The sequence below is a fragment of the Primulina huaijiensis genome, chromosome 15, assembly GCF_012295235.1.
Source record: "Primulina huaijiensis isolate GDHJ02 chromosome 15, ASM1229523v2, whole genome shotgun sequence".
NCBI classification, from domain to species: Eukaryota; Viridiplantae; Streptophyta; class Magnoliopsida; order Lamiales; family Gesneriaceae; genus Primulina; species Primulina huaijiensis.
In genome coordinates, this window is record NC_133320.1 from 20,507,583 (window position 1) to 20,524,913 (window position 17,331).

At 34.0% G+C, this 17,331-nt stretch overlaps 3 protein-coding genes across 3 annotated transcripts; all 3 read left to right on the forward strand.

The window, feature by feature from the left end:
• Nucleotides 1–87: 87 nt before the first annotated feature.
• Nucleotides 88–4,684, forward strand: LOC140959484 (probable galacturonosyltransferase 10). Its single transcript, XM_073417315.1, has 2 exons — nt 88–450; nt 2,984–4,684. The coding sequence occupies exons 1-2, from the start codon at nt 298–300 to the stop codon at nt 4,433–4,435; spliced, it is 1,605 nt and encodes a 534-aa protein (XP_073273416.1). The 5' UTR covers nt 88–297; the 3' UTR covers nt 4,436–4,684.
• Nucleotides 4,685–6,128: 1,444 nt separating this feature from the next.
• On the forward strand, nt 6,129–8,070 carry LOC140958282 (formiminotransferase cyclodeaminase-like protein). Its single transcript, XM_073415669.1, has 2 exons — nt 6,129–6,536; nt 7,472–8,070. The coding sequence occupies exons 1-2, from the start codon at nt 6,152–6,154 to the stop codon at nt 8,005–8,007; spliced, it is 921 nt and encodes a 306-aa protein (XP_073271770.1). The 5' UTR covers nt 6,129–6,151; the 3' UTR covers nt 8,008–8,070.
• A 4,362-nt stretch (nt 8,071–12,432) lies between these two features.
• LOC140958673 (protein ULTRAPETALA 1) lies at nt 12,433–16,818 on the forward strand. The gene is made up of 3 exons (XM_073416207.1): nt 12,433–12,673; nt 14,005–14,326; nt 16,401–16,818. The coding sequence occupies exons 1-3, from the start codon at nt 12,433–12,435 to the stop codon at nt 16,573–16,575; spliced, it is 738 nt and encodes a 245-aa protein (XP_073272308.1). The 3' UTR covers nt 16,576–16,818.
• The last annotated feature ends 513 nt before the right edge of the window (nt 16,819–17,331 follow it).

Below are 17,331 nucleotides of genomic sequence, written 5' to 3' on the forward strand. Positions count from 1 at the left end.
ACAAATATGTAATCTATGAAGATTTAAGTAGTCAAAAAGTGTTTATAGCAAAGTTGGAGGACTGATTGCTAATTTACCCCCGCTGCCACGAGGTGTGACAGATCTCATTCTTCAGCAGAATTCCAATTGTTTCTTCACTGATTGTCTCTCTTCTTTGCTATTACCACCACAAAGCCACTTCTAATCTAGCTTCTATTCGTCCATTCAACATTAAAAACTTCTCCTTTTTTTTTCACTTTTGTATGATATTTCCAGAATTTATTTGTACATAGCGTTGGGTATTTATACAAATAAAAAATGAGGCGCCGAGGCCCAGATTTTAGGAGACCGGTGAGGCGGCGATTTACGAATGTATTTTGGATAACACTTTGTGGGTTAGTGATTGTGCTGTTTATCGTGGTGTTGAGCAGAGAGAATCGGAAACCCAATCCAAGATCGGTTTATACTAAGGTACATTTCGATCTGTATGTATTTCTTCTGTTGTCATCTTAAATTTGGACTATTTGAGGTTCGTGATGTTCACTCTTTGCTAATAATTGATGAAAATTATTGAGATGATGCCACGGAGAAGTGTATAAAGTATAAAGTGTGAAGAAATGTGATACTGGTACAGGACAATGTCTTGGATTGGTGGTGGGAAGTGGAAAACAGGAGGTGAACTGTCATTATCTTTCATTAAGATCGTAAAACCTCGTGTTTCATGACTATACAATCTTGGAGTTCCTTGTATTATTTTTCTTTCTTTGTTTGGTAAGTGGTACTTGACCTGTGGAAAATTTACATGTTTACTTGTAAATGAAATTTTTATATTTTTGTAACCTATGACGTGCCAAAACCGTGCAGACAAATTTTTTTTTGGCATTTGATTTCCTCGTCAACCTTATGGTTTTCTAGCTGCGGTGGTCTTTATTGATGTTGTTCTGCTTTTAACTCATGGTGATTGTGAACCCATAAGGCACAAACTTTGTCAGCCAAATATTTCTCATGCAGCCGTTGGCGTGTTGAGGATTCATGGATAGAATTTATTTATTGAAAGTGAATGACATTAAAAATAAAAATGGAATCCATATTAATGCTTTAATAGGCAAAGAATTGAAGAATTCTTCCTTCAGTCTGTGAGTTCTCCCTTGCTTGTTGATGTAACTGGTGTAGTGATGCACAAGCCCTTGTAGAACTATTGCAAATTGATTTGAACAAACACTGACTGCATTTACTGTAGATTGATTCAAGAGAAAGCAACACCTCCCCCAGTCCTCATGTAAACTGATCGTAGGACTTATAAATTTACTTGTGAGTGTGATTCATCAATTCTTCCATTTCAAAGTCAAATGATGATGGTTTAAAATTAGACTCTTTCTGTTAACTGAGCTAAACTTGGAACGGTTATAAATCTACTCCACGAGATTATTGAAGCATATGTGATTAGATATTGGTTACGAGATACATTCAATGAAAAGATGCTGGTGACATTGGGAAGCTTGGATGGGAATCAAAGTCATTTGAACAGAGTGTTTGCTGAGCAACTTGAGTAACTGGTGTAGATTGATCATATATTTGTGTTGGGCTGTAATGGAGGGCTTAAGCTGCAACCACATTTTGAATTTGAAGATATATGTAAGGATCCTAGCTAGCTAACCATATTTGCATGTTTCCCTCTATATCATCCTCATCTCCTGTTAGGTAATTTTGGTCAACATATAGAATCCTTGAGATGCCATCAAAACCCTATGGCGGATTCAACTCTTTTTTTATTCTGAAATGCCTTGATTGCAGCATCTATTGGCCCACATTATTTGTCCCAGAAAAACTTATTAATGCATGAGCTGCATTATTCCTAGTGTGAAATTACTACAGGTCATCACAATATATACGATTCTCGTTAATTTGAAATATAAAGGCCGAGTCATTAAGCATTGAACTTTTAGTTATCAAGTGTAAATGTTGTGGTATATCTGCATTGAGTTTACACTGATTGCATCGGTGTGATATTGCCATGACTGATTGTATTGACCGAAAATGCGAAGAATTCTTATGAAATGAACGGATGTAGTGGTGCTTCTCTAAGTGCTTGTAAGTTGGTCGTAACATGACTACATGAGGTATAAAGGAGTCTGGGATGTGCGGTATTTGTTTGTAGTTTGCTTATTTTTACAGTTTTAGCTAATAAGTGGTGAGAAACTGGAACTAATTCTCCATGGCTTGATTTGATATTAATCTTGGATGATGACTACCATTTTAAATTCTTGTAAATTAGTATGAATTTTGAAGGGGATGAAAGGGTGAAATGAAGATTCAAGATCTCTCATTGGTCAATGGTATATATGTATGTTATAGCTAGTTTTATCTATTTGAGGAATGTGGTTTGACTAATTCACTCGATACATTAAATGCATGAAATTACCAGTGAATGCAATTTTTGGACACCTTTAATATCGATTGAAGTGAAAAATCAATATATGCCAGGGAATGCAATACGGGGGAATATATGTAAAAATATAAAATGAACGATTGTCAACATAATTTATTTAAATGGATTCCTATTTCATATTTTGTAAAGGAAATATTTAGTTATAGATTTGTGGAGTAGAAGTTACTTTCTACTAAAGTTGTGAACTTTGTAAAATGTGGTAGAATAGTATTTTTGTTGATGAATTTATTAACGGTGTTAATGATTTTTAAAATTTGAACTTATTTTACTTTTGAAAGTCTGCATTTGAGGTTCCACCTTTAGTTTTTATGTAATGCATAAGATGGCATCAGCCAACATGTGTTGCAGCAAATTCATGTTGAGGTTCTGAAAGTTGGTTTTAAATTTAATTCCTGGTTTCCTCAATAGGATAGGTCACCGGGCATTGACTTGTGTGTTTTGCTCGTCATGTCATTTCTCTGTTTAGTTCACTCTTGAATTTGTTGTCTTGTTCGCCATACCATTCTAATCTAGAGTTTGAGTTTCCAAATTTACATCTGCTATTCTGTCATGCAGAGATCATTTAGACATGATAAGATCATAGAATGGCTTAACATCACGGACGAAATGTTGAGTCCGGACTCTGTAACTAGGCAACTGAATGATCAAATTGCTCTAGCAAAGGCATTTATTGTCATTGCAAAACACAGCAACAACCTCCAATTTGCTTGGGAACTTAGTGCTCAAATCCGCAACTCACAGAACCTCCTCTCGAATGCTGCTTTACGAAGAACTCCTTTGACGACCAGTGAATCAGAGCTGGCAATTCGTGACATGGCACTTTTGCTTTTTCAGGCTCAGCAACTCCACTATGACAGTTCTACCATGATCATGAGATTGAAGGCGCAGGTCCAGGGTCTCGAAGAAGATATGAATTCTGCAAAAGATAAGAGCTCCAAATATGGGCAAATTGCTGCGGAGGAAGTTCCTAAGAGCCTGTATTGCCTCGGTGTTCGATTAACAAGCGAGTGGTTCAAGAACGGTAATTCACAGAGGAAACTCAAGGAGAAGAAGCAAATAGCCATGAAACTCAAAGATAACAGTCTTTACCATTTCTGTGTCTTTTCTGACAACGTCCTTGCAACATCGGTTGTTGTGAATTCAACTGCCTCGAATTCCCAAAACCCTGATAAGGTCGTTTTCCACCTCGTTACTGACGAGGTGAATTATGTAGCAATGAAGGCCTGGTTCACGATGAACAGTTTCCGAGGAGTGACTATTGATGTTCAAAAGATAGAAGATTTCACCTGGCTAAACGCATCTTATGTTCCGGTTCTTAAGCAGCTTCAAGATTCTGACACTCAGAGCTACTACTTCTCTGGTACGGGTGGTGATAACCGAACTCCAATAAAATTCCGGAACCCTAAATATCTATCCATGCTCAACCACCTCAGGTTCTACATCCCCGAAGTTTTTCCCGAGTTGAAGAAATTGGTGTTTCTTGACGATGACGTGGTTGTCCAGAAAGATCTTTCGCCTTTATTTTCTATAGATCTAAATGGGAATGTGAATGGAGCAGTCGAGACATGCATGGAAACATTTCATCGGTACCACAAGTACTTAAACTACTCCCACCCTCTAATTCGTGAGCATTTCGACCCAGATGCATGTGGATGGGCCTTTGGGATGAACATTTTCGACTTGGTCCAGTGGCGTAGAAGAAACGTCACTGGCATCTACCACTACTGGCAAGAAAAGAACGTGGGCAGAACTTTATGGAAACTCGGAACCTTGCCTCCTGGACTGTTAACCTTTTACGGATTGACAGAACCATTGAATCCGTCGTGGCATGTGTTAGGACTGGGATATACAAATGTCGACCCACAGTTGATAGAGAAGGGGGCTGTGCTGCATTTCAATGGGAACTCGAAACCTTGGTTGAAGATCGGAATGGAGAAGTATAAACCTCTTTGGGATAAACATGTGGATTATGGTCATCCGTTATTACAACAGTGCAATGCCCATTAGTTTCAAATTAATGGTTGACATAACATTTGGATGAAATGTGGAGGAGGGAGTTTATGATATGGAGCAGACCAGCAGGGTACGTTGTTTTCGTTTCATCGTTTTGATTTATTGTAATATAATGTCACAGATTTAATTATATTTGTTGAAGAATGAACTTCCTAGCTTTCTAGACTAAAGAATTAGCATGTATAAAATTTATGTGGCAACAAAAACATTCTATCAATGGATAAATTTCAATACTCTGCATAACTTTTGTTGTTTACTAAATAATTTGTAAGCAAGACTATAATTAACAATAATACGATGCCACGGAAAAGATTACCATGTTTAGGTCATCTCCAACCCAAAACTTTATTTTAAAGCAACTCTATTTTAAAAAAGTGCAATTTCTGTACCAAATACAATATTCATCTCCAACCCATCTACTTCAAATCTTACTATAAAAAAGAATATTCTTGGAATGTTTAAATATTATTCAATAAATTTATGTGTTAGATGTTTAATTATAAAATTATTTTAAAATATATTTTTAAATTTATATAATTAAATATTTTAATTTTTATGATTAAATATCTAATTATTATATAAATAATATTTATAATTCTTAATATAAATATTTATAATTAAAAAAACAAAAATAATAAAAAAAAATTAAACTCCTCTGCGCCAAATTGACGCAGAAACGCTATTTTGATGCTTGGGTTGGAGATGCTCTTAACAATGCACACGGCATATACACTATACTTTCATCGGTTTATGCATTGTTTTTCATTTCAAAATGGTAGTACCAATGCCCGTGACTTAACTTGTTGTCTCATGTTAATGTCCTAAAGTTTGGAGCAAGATCTCGAGTTATTTGAAATAAATGTTCGAAATAAAATAGAAATATGATCATGTTGAATATTATAGAATTCATAAAAAAATAAAAAAATACTCTTACTTTCTTGTGAAACTAAAATTGTAACCAGATATTCATTATAAAATTCGAGTGACAAATCTCAGTCCACAAAGTAAATCACAACTACTCAACAAGAGAAGTATCAAGTATGGTAGATGAATGGTGTTATATTTGACTAGCGGTGCTGAAGGCAAAAGTAATCTAACTTTCTTATTTGATTTTTCTTTGTGATAATTAGTTTTTTTTTTACATGTTCGAACTAAATTAATAAACACAAAAACTCATGTAAGATGGTTTCACTGATTAATTTTTGAGACAAATTTTATTTGGATCACTCATGAAAAATTATTACTTTTTATTGTAAATAAGAGCATGAGTAACTCGTATCATGAATAAAGATATGTGAGTTTTAAATAAATATTTGATTAACATTATTTATTTAATTAACATATCATATCCACAATGAGAATTATTTTTATCCTTTTTTTTAAAAAAAAATTTATTGTTCTGTAAGGCAAACAGTAAAATCTATAATGTAAACATTCCATTCCAAAAGACCACAACTTTGGGCTTCTGGGCTCTGGCTGGAAACTAAACTTTGCTACAAATTTTGACCAAAAACTCGTCCGAATCTTTTCACTAGTTTTATCTTCAAGATTTTTTTAATAAGATTTTATTTTCAAGATTTTGGGTTTTCAGAAATTAGTTTGTTGCTTGCAATGAAATCACGGCCACATGCTATTTTAATGGTGTAAATTTTCTTGGTTTTTCTGCAACTCGTGATTCCGTGAACGGCTGGCGTTTTTTTCCCCCAGAAAATGTTAAAACAAATGCTAGGCTGCTGCAAGGTTTACATATCTGAAAGCAGAAACAAGGCTGCATTGGAGGTAATTGAGAAGGCAGCAAAATTGTATCCAAATTCCCCGATTGTGAACAAATTTGAGGATGAAATTTACAATAGAGTTGGGTACACCCTTGTCTCAGAAATGGGTCAGAATCCAATTTCATGTTCGTTGAAAAGCTGTGTTTTTGAAATGGTGAAAGTAGCTTTTGAAGAAATTGATCTTGAAACCCACAGTGGGACTCACCCTAGGCTTGGTGTCGTAGACCACATTTGTTTTCACTCGTTGGGTGGCATTTCACTGGACCATGTTGCAGAAACTGCTAAATCTTTGGCTGCTGATGTTGGCTCAAAGCTACAAGGTTTGGTTTTTCAGTGCAATAATTATTTTGAATGTTTTTTGCAGTTGAACTTCTCGGTTTATTGGACATGAAGTAGTAGTGATGTTTTCATTTTCTTCTTGGAATTTTTTTGCAAGAATTCCCTCCCTTGTAGTCAATGATTCTTATATATGTTCAGAATAGGTAAGAATTTTGAGGAGTTTAGTTCATGAATTTTTTGGGACAAAAAAATCGAAACATCATAACTACATGAAAATTGAAATGGAATGTCAACTGATGGCTTAATTGTATAGAAAAATAGCACCTCTTTTAGGATATCTTTGGCTAATAAATGCCAAGCATGCACGCAGTTGATTTCCATCGAACTTTTTGTTAACCGAGTGTGAATGAAGAACATGATCATCTTTAAGTCGGAGTTTTGGGTGGAAGATGATCTTCGGTGTGAGATTGAGAAGAGGGTGTGGTTTCGGTGAGTGTTGGAGATGCTGGTTCAAACGCAGTAGAGACTTGGTATCATGAATTCTCAGATTATGGGGAGACATTAAAAATCTTAGGCTGCTGTAAGATAGTTGTGATGATCTATGGATCTGATGTGGAACTCTTAAGATGTAGGTGTTTGTGGTGAGTTCAGAGCAGAAGACTCACGTAACCTCTAAAACATGGTCGTGACCCTTCAGGAATCAGGATCAATTCGGTTGATTCATTTAACATAAAGATTCGACCTTGTTGAGTTGAACATGTAGAAACAAACTTCTACCCACGCTCTTTCATAATCTTGAAAGCGCTCTGGTTAAGTTTTAAGATTAGTCTTATGTCGTTTGTGTTGCTATTTTATAAGGGTATTACTTTGTGGTTCTTGTACGCACGTCGACTCACGTTATCTTGGTTTTTCTACATCCATTAGAGCATTTGATTTCTTTACATTATAACTCTACATTAGTTTCCCGAGCCTGCAGTTGCTACCTTCCTATACGGAGCAGCACATCATGAGGGAAGATCCCTCGATTCTATCAGAAGAGAGCTTGGTTACTTCAAGCCGAACTCCACAGGGAATCAGTGGACCAGTGGGCCGAGATCAGAATATTTGCGACTGACTCCAGACGAGGGCCCTCCTCAAGCTCTTCAAAGAAAAGGTGTTCTTGTGATTGGAGCAACCCGATGGGTTGATAACTACAATATCCCAATTTTCTCTAATGACATGACCATGGTTCGCAAAATTTCAAGAAGGGTAAGTGGTAGGGGAGGCGGGCTCTCGGCTGTGCAATCCATGGCACTTGCTCATGGCAACAAGGTGATTGAGGTGGCTTGCAACTTACTCGAACCGAGTAGAATTGGTGGTGACGAAGTCCAGCTTCATGTTGAGCGGCTCGCGAAGGAGGAACGAGTGGAAGTGGGGAAGGGATACTATACTGATCTTTCGCAGGACATATTAGTTGAAAAATATTTTGAGCTGATTCGTACCGCTAAAGATGCATTGGCCAAAGTTGATTAAGCCTCGTGGATGTATATGCATAAGTTGTTTTTACCCCATTAATTTGATAGTGATTACATTTTTTACGAAAAAAATATAAACATTCATTATTTTAACTAATGATAATAAATAATTATCTATCTAATGACAAATCATCTTATAGAAAAAATCACTAATATAAATTCTTAATTTTAATATAAGTCCTCAATTAAGGAACCTACGAAAACATGGCTTGGATTTATCCATGATTTGTTTGTATAGTTTATTTATTATTTTATTATTCCGAAAATCTTATTTCTGAATTGTCATTTTAACCCAAAAAATGATTATTTAAACATGAATATATTCAATATAACATGATTTTACCCATGTCCTTAAAAAACCTAAGGGAACATAGGGGTGAGCATTTGGTCGGTTCGGTTGCATAACTGAACCGAAATATTTAGCCATAACTAAACCGACCGAATTAATTTTCATAACTGATGAAAACCGAACCAAATTAAAATCGGTTAATTCGGTCGGTTTAGTTTTAAAAAAAATTTGTGATTTAACTTTAATTATATATGTAATTTTTTTTAAACACCACCGTCTACACAAATGCATAAAAACATAAAAATTAAAATATATATAAATATTGATAGGTTTGATTTTAAAATTAAGGGTTGATTAGAATTAGAATTATGGTTGATTTTAAAATTAAAAAGTAAAATATATATAAAAATTGATTAAAAGAAATAAAAATTTATTAAATAATAGTATTTATTAATTCGGTTAACCGATTTAAAAATTTTGAAAACCGTAACCGAACCGAATTAACCGATTTTTTTTATTGGAAAACCGAATTTCCGAAATAATCGAACCGAATTTCCGAATTGACTCAGTTTGGTCGATTGATTCGGTTTAACCGAAATATTGCTCATCCCTAAGAGAGCATGAATCATATATTCTGTAGAACGTCATTTTTGTCAAGGTTGTATATCTTTTTTCAACCTACTCGACTCCAATCAATGTAATCGATATATCCGATGGATTTCCTCACAATGACCCATAACTTATGTAAGCCAAAACGAACTATGGGCCAAAAAGGACTACAAAAAAATGCTGGGAATGTTTCATGGATAAAAGCCAAAAACTAAAAATAAAGCTAAATAAACAAATTTGAAACTAAAGATTTCAAATACATAATAACAAATCTATTAGTTTTATTTGAGTAAATCCGTTTGACAATGAATTTAACTACTCATCTACTTGTTTTTTTTTTTTTTTTTTTGAAATTGACAATGAATTTCAAATTTATCTCAACATCCAATTATTTTATTACATTCTTCGAATATTTCTTCAAATCAAAATTCATTTTTTAAAAATTAAAAATAAAAACTTCGAGTAATAATTTACTGGTAATCAATATATAAAGTGGCGGAAAATCTTTTGTAAAGGTAGTGGGCATTTAATTTTGCAGCAATCCGACATCGGATTATATTGGAACAAGAATTTTAATTTGGGTATTTTGTCTTTTAATTTTTTTAAAGAAATAAATTTTTTTTAAAAAAAAAACACACAATTCTAATTAATCTATTTGTTTCACATTTGATGTAATATTATGGTAATCACAAACATAAGTACTGTTCCTCCATGATTGCTTGTCTTTTTCTTTTTTTCTTTTTTCTTTTTATATTGTTGTTGTTATCTTAATTGGAGGGGGCATATATGCACCATGAAAGTTGCAATTATTATATACATTATGATATAGAAATTAGAATCTAATGAAAAGATGGGCCATCCTAATTGAATTCGATATTTTATATTTTTGTCATATACATGATAAAAGCTTTAAAAGTTATAATTCATTTGTCTTTCACGACTCTAAACTACGAATTAGGATGCGCGCGTCTATTGTGTTACTGAGATGAAAATCAAGTTATTACATATAATACGGGAAATGTATAAGTGATGTTTCTCGTGGAACTCCTGGATTTCTCGTTTTTTTTAAGTAGAATCAGCGTAAAAGCAAATCGTTATATTGTAGAAGACGATTGTCAAATTCAATGAGCATCTTGAACATGATGATAATGTTATCTTAAGAGAAAGACGTTGACCATTACCTTATTTTAAATTGATATTGTGTGAATTATTATTCTTATAACCGAAACTAATATTATATATCATTCACCATAACTTTTTTTAAAAAAAAAAAAAAATTTTCCACCCTGCTAGTGTAATGCCCCATGAGCTTATTGATATTTTGGGCTTACCTGACAATTATTTATTTTGCATTCCCACTTTAGGTCAAATACATATGTTGTTGAGTGTGAGTATCAATTGAGATACTAGCTCCAATTGATACTCTATGTATTTGACCAGAAAGTAATAGATTCGAGTGCAGGAGAAGACGAAAGAAACTACTGTTAAGAATGAGATAACACTGTGAGTAATGCACATAAGATATTGTGAATAATGTGATTGCAGATTCAAAAGATTAATAGGCTAATTATGTGCATTACGCATACCATAAAAAGCAAGTTATCACATATATGACAACACACGCGTGATATTGGTTCTTCTGTTTTATGTAATTTTCAATTAAAAAAAAATATTTGTCATGCATATCAGAGAAAGAAAAAACACGGGAAATGTATTAGTGATATTCTTGTGAAACTCTTGGATTTCTTGTGTTTTGTGGTATAACCATCATAAAAACAATCATTATATTATAGGAGATAATTGTCATAGTAAGTGAACATTGTGTGCATGACAATGCTATCTTAAGAGAAAGAACTCTTTACTTTAACCTAAACTATTATTGTCATTTCTAGTTGTATCCAAAATACCAAAACTATTATATGCCCTAGGGTTTTGTTCACGTGATTGTACGTATATATTAATTTTTTTAATATAAAATAATGTTTGTACGAAATATTTAAAGATTAAGTTAAAATTTAATTTTTTTATAATAATATTTTACGTTAGTTGTTATATGATCATTAAAAATTCAAAAATATAGATAAAATTAAAATAAAATTTTATAGAGAAAACACACATATAATAGTGAATAATCTTTATATGTATGTATGTATTATAGCTATGTCATGTAAATTTTTTACGAAAAAAGATAAAAGTGGTTTCGTCATACATAGTAGCGAACGAAAAACTCGTGAAGTACATGCAAGTGATTCACATTTAGAACTAAAAATTTGTAGGTAAAAATTTGTGTGAGACGGTCTCACGGGTCGTATTTTGTGGGACAGATCTCTTATTTGGATCATCCATGAAAGAGTATTACTTTTTATTGTAAATATCGGTAGGGTTGACCCGTCTCATAGATAAAGATTCGTGAGACCGTCTCACAAGATACCTACTCAAATTTATAATAGCGAGAGTAACACATTATATATACTGATAACTCACACATGCGATTATCTGCGTGTATAGATTTTTAGCCTATTTAATAATTTTAAAATTAAGTAAACTAATTATAATTTTCAAGTTCAAAATTTAATATTGATTACTTGTATAATCAATTTACATGTTCTATTGCGAAAAATATGTGGCACAGACCCCGAACGATAAATAATCACGGTCGACTCTTTTTTTTAAGAAAATGACTTTCTCAAATGTATTTGAAAAGATCATTTTTTTTTAAAAAAAAATTGACCGAAGTTAAAAAATAAAACATCTTCTCAATTTTCTGGCTGCGTCATTATCCACATCCTCTCATATATATATATATATATAGAGGCACACATTGGAGTCATGTCATGCAACTACTGCTGGTGACTCCAAATTCTTGGTTTGATTTATTTAATATAATATAATAATATATTATTATTATTATTAAATGAATAAAAATTGAAAATTGGGCACGACATTAGTTTGGCCAGCTCTGTTCTCTCTGCCAAAAACAAACAATTCTCATTTCATCAACAAACCCCAAATAAATAATAATAAATACTCTTTTTTTTCTTTTCTATCCACACACACACACACACACACACGGGCTCTATAAAACACCCCATCGCGGGCATCGCTCCACCTTTTCAACGCTTCTCTCTACCAGATCTCTCCTCTTTTGAGATGCGTACTTTCTGATACAATCTCCCTCTTTCGAGTTCCTTTTCTAGGTTCTTCCTCTTTCTCTCTCTACAATCTACATTGCCTGTATACATAAAGATGTGTGCGTGTCTCTCTGTGTGTGAGTGGTATATGTAAATGTATATGTAATGAGTGTGCATACATATAATCTATAAATGCGCACACAAAAACACGCAAGTGGCGGAGAACCCATTTGGTGTATTCAATTGTTTTCGTTGTTTTATGTGTTTTCTGATGTGGGTTTTGTTTCCTTGCCTTTTAAATATATATGTATATATATATACACACACTCAAACCTTTTTATTCTCTTGCTATGACGCAGAGTGTGCAAGGGAAAACGAGATTTGAGGAAACACAATGAGTGAAGATAGGAAGAGGAAAAACATGGAGAATAATGGTGGAGCAGGAGGAGGCGCAGTCGTTTTGTTCAGCGATGAGGAAGTGAGAGACATTAGTGGATTCCAGCGATGTGATAATTACGTAATGGTGACGTGTGGCTGCACAAGCCACACTTATGGAGATGCTGTTGGGACTCTTAGGGTTTTCGCTTCTGGCGAACTCGAAATTCGCTGCGAATGCACCCCGGGTTGTGAAGAAGGTTTGTAACTATATCTATATTTATGAACTTGCGAACTATCATATGACTATTCTTTGTTGTTTTCGACGCATAAGATTAAAATGTGCCTGTAACACGTGAAAAACTAGTATTTTTACTAGTAATGGGATTCTGATGTGGTGCATGAATGTCTCGAGGGCTTTGTTTATGGGTTTTAATAAGTAGAGTTAGGGGTTTGATTGGTTTATATGTGAAGTGTGTTCTGATTTGTCATGTAGGATTGATGTGTTCTTGTTTTTTTGGTGAAGGCTTCAGTTTCTAGCTATGGATGTCGTCATGTGGTTCATGATTAATGTATTCTGATTGTTCATTCAAAGATTGTGTTTTATGGAGTTTGAGAGGTACCAAAAGCATATACGGTGGATGAGGCGACCTACCACATTCTCCGAGTATGATTTTATGTAATTTGGTTTAGGCAGAGCTCTGTTGTTCTGTTTGAAGAAAACGAAATCTGCAATCTTTTATTTGCTGGTGGGGTGTTATTTCTGGGTTTTCTTGTATGTGGATTTGATTTACCAGTTTGCATTTTGCTGTAAAATCTGTTTCAAATCTTGTGATTGATTAAACGGGGCTGAGAAATAGGACTGCTTGATGATTGAAATTCCACCTTATGTCCTTATCTATGTGGCAGCATATTTAGTTATTATCCTGGAAATCTACGCTAACAGAAATTTATAAATAAGCTTTTCTGCTCAAGGATCTAAGCTTCGGATATATTTTTCTCTATGAAATAACCACTCAAAATCCTGTTAGTTTAGCAAGATCAATGACAACCCGCAACCGTACATAGTTCTTGGAGTCGAGTTATGTTAATGCATACATTTTGTGTTATTGTCTTGGATCACAATTCGGACAAGAGCTGAATTTCTTTTAGCTTGTTTATGAAAGTTGTGCAGTTCCACTTCGGAGTTAGTTAAAACGTCCTCCAAAGTCTAGTTAATCGTCTGGCTCATTATAATACATGTAATGCCATATTGTGTATGCTTTAGTCACGTACCTAATCAAAATTTTGTGGCCTTAAACGCGGTTTACTTGAAAGTTTCTGTATGGCATGCTAGATTTCCAAGGAATATGGTATTCAAATTATAAAGTTTAGTTAATGATGTGTATTTGCCTTCTGCTTTTCTTTTCTTGTCACATAAAGTAGCCAAAGTATTTCGGAAAATGCATTGATTAAATGTCTTACATCTGCAGTCTGCACATAATCATTTACTGCTCCTGACTGGAGCACAGTTTTAGTACTATATTAATCACAATTAACTTTACTTTGTTTTGATTGGTTTTGCTGAAAAAAACTGGATTTATGTGATTAGACAAGTTAACTCCAGCTGCATTTGAGAAGCATTCTGGACGAGAAACAGCTAGGAAATGGAAGAATAATATATGGATTATTGTTGATGGAGAGAAAGTTCCTATATTTAAGACGTCCCTGCTTAAGTATTACAACGAAGCATCAAAACATGCAAATGGATCCCAGAGATCAACTGGAAAAACCGGTCATCGTGATGAGTTCATTCGATGCAGTCAGTGTAACAAATTGCGCAGGTTCAGACTTCGCAACAAGGAAGAATGCCAGATTTACCATGATGCTTTCCTAAGTGTGAACTGGACATGCAGTGATATGCCTCATGACAAGTATGCTTTTTTTCATCGAAATCATGAAATTTTTACATGGTAATATAACTAAATTTCAAGCCACCTATGGCTTTAAATAATATATCTATTTATATTCGTGCTTATCACCTTTTTATCTCAAAAATCTTTTTGGATGTATAAAAATGTTCTTTAATCCGAACTATTTCCCATGATCACTACATCATACATTTTGGTATGCGTTAGTAAAATACCTTCATGATAATAAATTTCAACCACAAGCTTATATTTGTATGCTAGCTACCGATTGACTCTAAGAGTTTGTGCAATTTAAGCTGTTAAGTTGCATTTGAATCTTCCTTTCTTTGCTTCAATCATTATTTTTTCCCTTCAAGGACTCAAACATTGGTTAGATAGGATATTGTTTCCTCCAGGATATCTCAATATAGCAAACCATCAAGATTTGAGGTCAATCATTGTGAGGATATCATCACACTGTGCTTCCTGTTCATTGCCTAAAAATAGAATTTTTCTGTCAGTATCCTATTGAGAGAAAAAATACTCTTGCCATTGCATTGATATGAGCTTACTTTTCGAAGTCACTAAAGTATCAACATGTTTTTTGAAAATAGAAATGTCATGAAGCTTCAGAGTAGATATTCTAGTAAATCTTCTGCTCGTTGATTCGTATAATAAATCCTTAAGCAACTTATGCACCGAATATGCTGATTGCATCTTAGGAGTTTGTATACAGAAGCCTAGCTCGAAGAATGTCATGCGCTTTCTATATTTATTTATCGTCATTGCTTGAAAGACTAAACTTTGCTGAGTGCACCACTGGACTAGCAAGCTAAAAATAAAAAGGCTACTCCTGGCACCTTTTATGTCTTTTGTCTTTCTGCTTCATTTTGAGAAACATAATATTCTCCTACGTAAGCACTTCCTTACAGACTTGGTACACTGATTCACGTCATGCAACATAAAGCCGATATTATTTATAGTAGTTTTCGTTAAATTCCTCATTGCATTTTCAAGCTTTGGGGTTCAATCTAAGTTGTATTTTTTTTTATCAACATTATAATGCAGATGATGTTTTAAGTATGTATGTTGATTGATTATGTTTTGGATTGGTCACGGTTTGAAATCAGTTATCACAGTTGTACTGTCCCAAAAACTTTTACTGCGGCCAAAGTCTCAACATACATGTTTTTCATGAATGTTGCATTGTTTGTTTCTGCACTTGGTAATGATCTTCCAAAGATTTCTAAATGTATTTGGAATCATAGGATACTGAAAGAACAGCCTTATTTTTCCTGAAAATATCAACTGGTATTTTGTTTGAATGTATTCTCTCTTTGATGAGCTTTTAAGCTAAGTATTATGTGGTGCAAAGTATTCCTCCTTACCCAATAAACTACATCAGGACGGGTCTAGTTACTTCAGCACAAACTCAGCTTTTAAATCGTCTTTCTTAGTGTCTTCGTCACCTTGCCATCTACGCTTGAATTTGAACTTTTGAGATCCTATTTCACGTCTATCTTCCTTGTACCATCATCTCTCGAGTTTTCTAGCGTGTTTTCCTTCTCGGCTATTTGTTTTATACAAATGTCATGTTTTCTGTGTATAAATGCTGACCGCTCTCGAGTATATCTTACATGCAAGATAAGATATACAGGTGAGCAACTAGTTTATGAGGAAAGATAGGATTTCGAAGTTGCAAGATGATATCCGCACGGTAAAAGAAGTGCTTTTCATTTGCAGTTACAAGTAGGTTTGTCCCTGTTACGATGTGGTCCCGGTTCATAGTTGTTATTGTGTGATATGGTGTGCAGTGGCCATTGTGGTATTCGTATACCACTTTGACATCATTGAAGGAGAAGAATGAATTGACTGTCTAAAACTATATAATAGTAATTTGGTTTAATTACTTGGGCAAATGATAATGGATGCGGATTAGTTATCGATGCACTCGTTGCGTAGAATCTTAGTTGCACACAGACTCATCACATGAGCCTAGAGCGTGACAGAAATCGAGTTATCAATTAGCACGATAGTTAGTTTTGCAGCATTCGATAGATGCACATCCATTTTCATCTGATTCGGTGATGTGTATCAGAATTACATGTGATGATGACGAGGAGCGAGCAAGCCGGAGGGTGTATAGGGGTTGCACTCGCTCTCCAACTTGCAAAGGATGCACCACCTGCGTGTGTTTTGGCTGCCAGACTTGCCGTTTCTCGGGCTGTTGCTGCCAGACTTGCATGGATTTCACTGCAAATGCTAAATCTTGATTAAAGTAAAAAGATACTGCTTTACTTCATTGTCTTGTCTTTTCTTTATTTATCTTTCTTCATTTCCCGTTGGTTCATTTTTCTTGATTATTATCCTAATCCACAGTGAAAGCAGCAGAATTTGCTGAAAATTTACTCCTTGTGGTAGCTAGAAATTGATATTACAGTTTCAAAATTTCTGTGCTTTTCCTGAACTAGAACCGGAGTAATTTTGATCATTCAATTTTAGTGATCGAATCTTTATTTTTTTATTCTTTATTATTATTATTATTATTATTATTATTATTATTATTATGATTTTGTTTTTGATGGAAGAAATGGCAAATCACACCAAGGAAAGGAAAAGGAGTTTTTTGTTTCTTTAATGATGGTGAAGCCTGCTGTCGTTATCTTCAGCATGCTAGTATAGTAGTATATGAATGACGTTAGTAAGTTAAATATATTAGGACATGATCATCTGAAAAAGTATTGAAATGAAAAATCGAACTCATGATCGGACATCCAATAGTCTCAGGAGAGAGAAAATATGTTTTTTTTTAATTACATAAGAACTCACTAGGTAAATCTTATCGGTGTATACCTGGTAAACTTTTGAATTAATGCAATAGCTGTAAATCATGCTAGTCAAGTACATCGCATTAGACAAGTATAATAGGAAAAGTTGATAAGAGAAACAAACTCGTGAATATTGATCAAGCATTTATCTATTTCATCAATTCATACATTCTTCGAGAAAAAAATGTGTGACAATTTCAT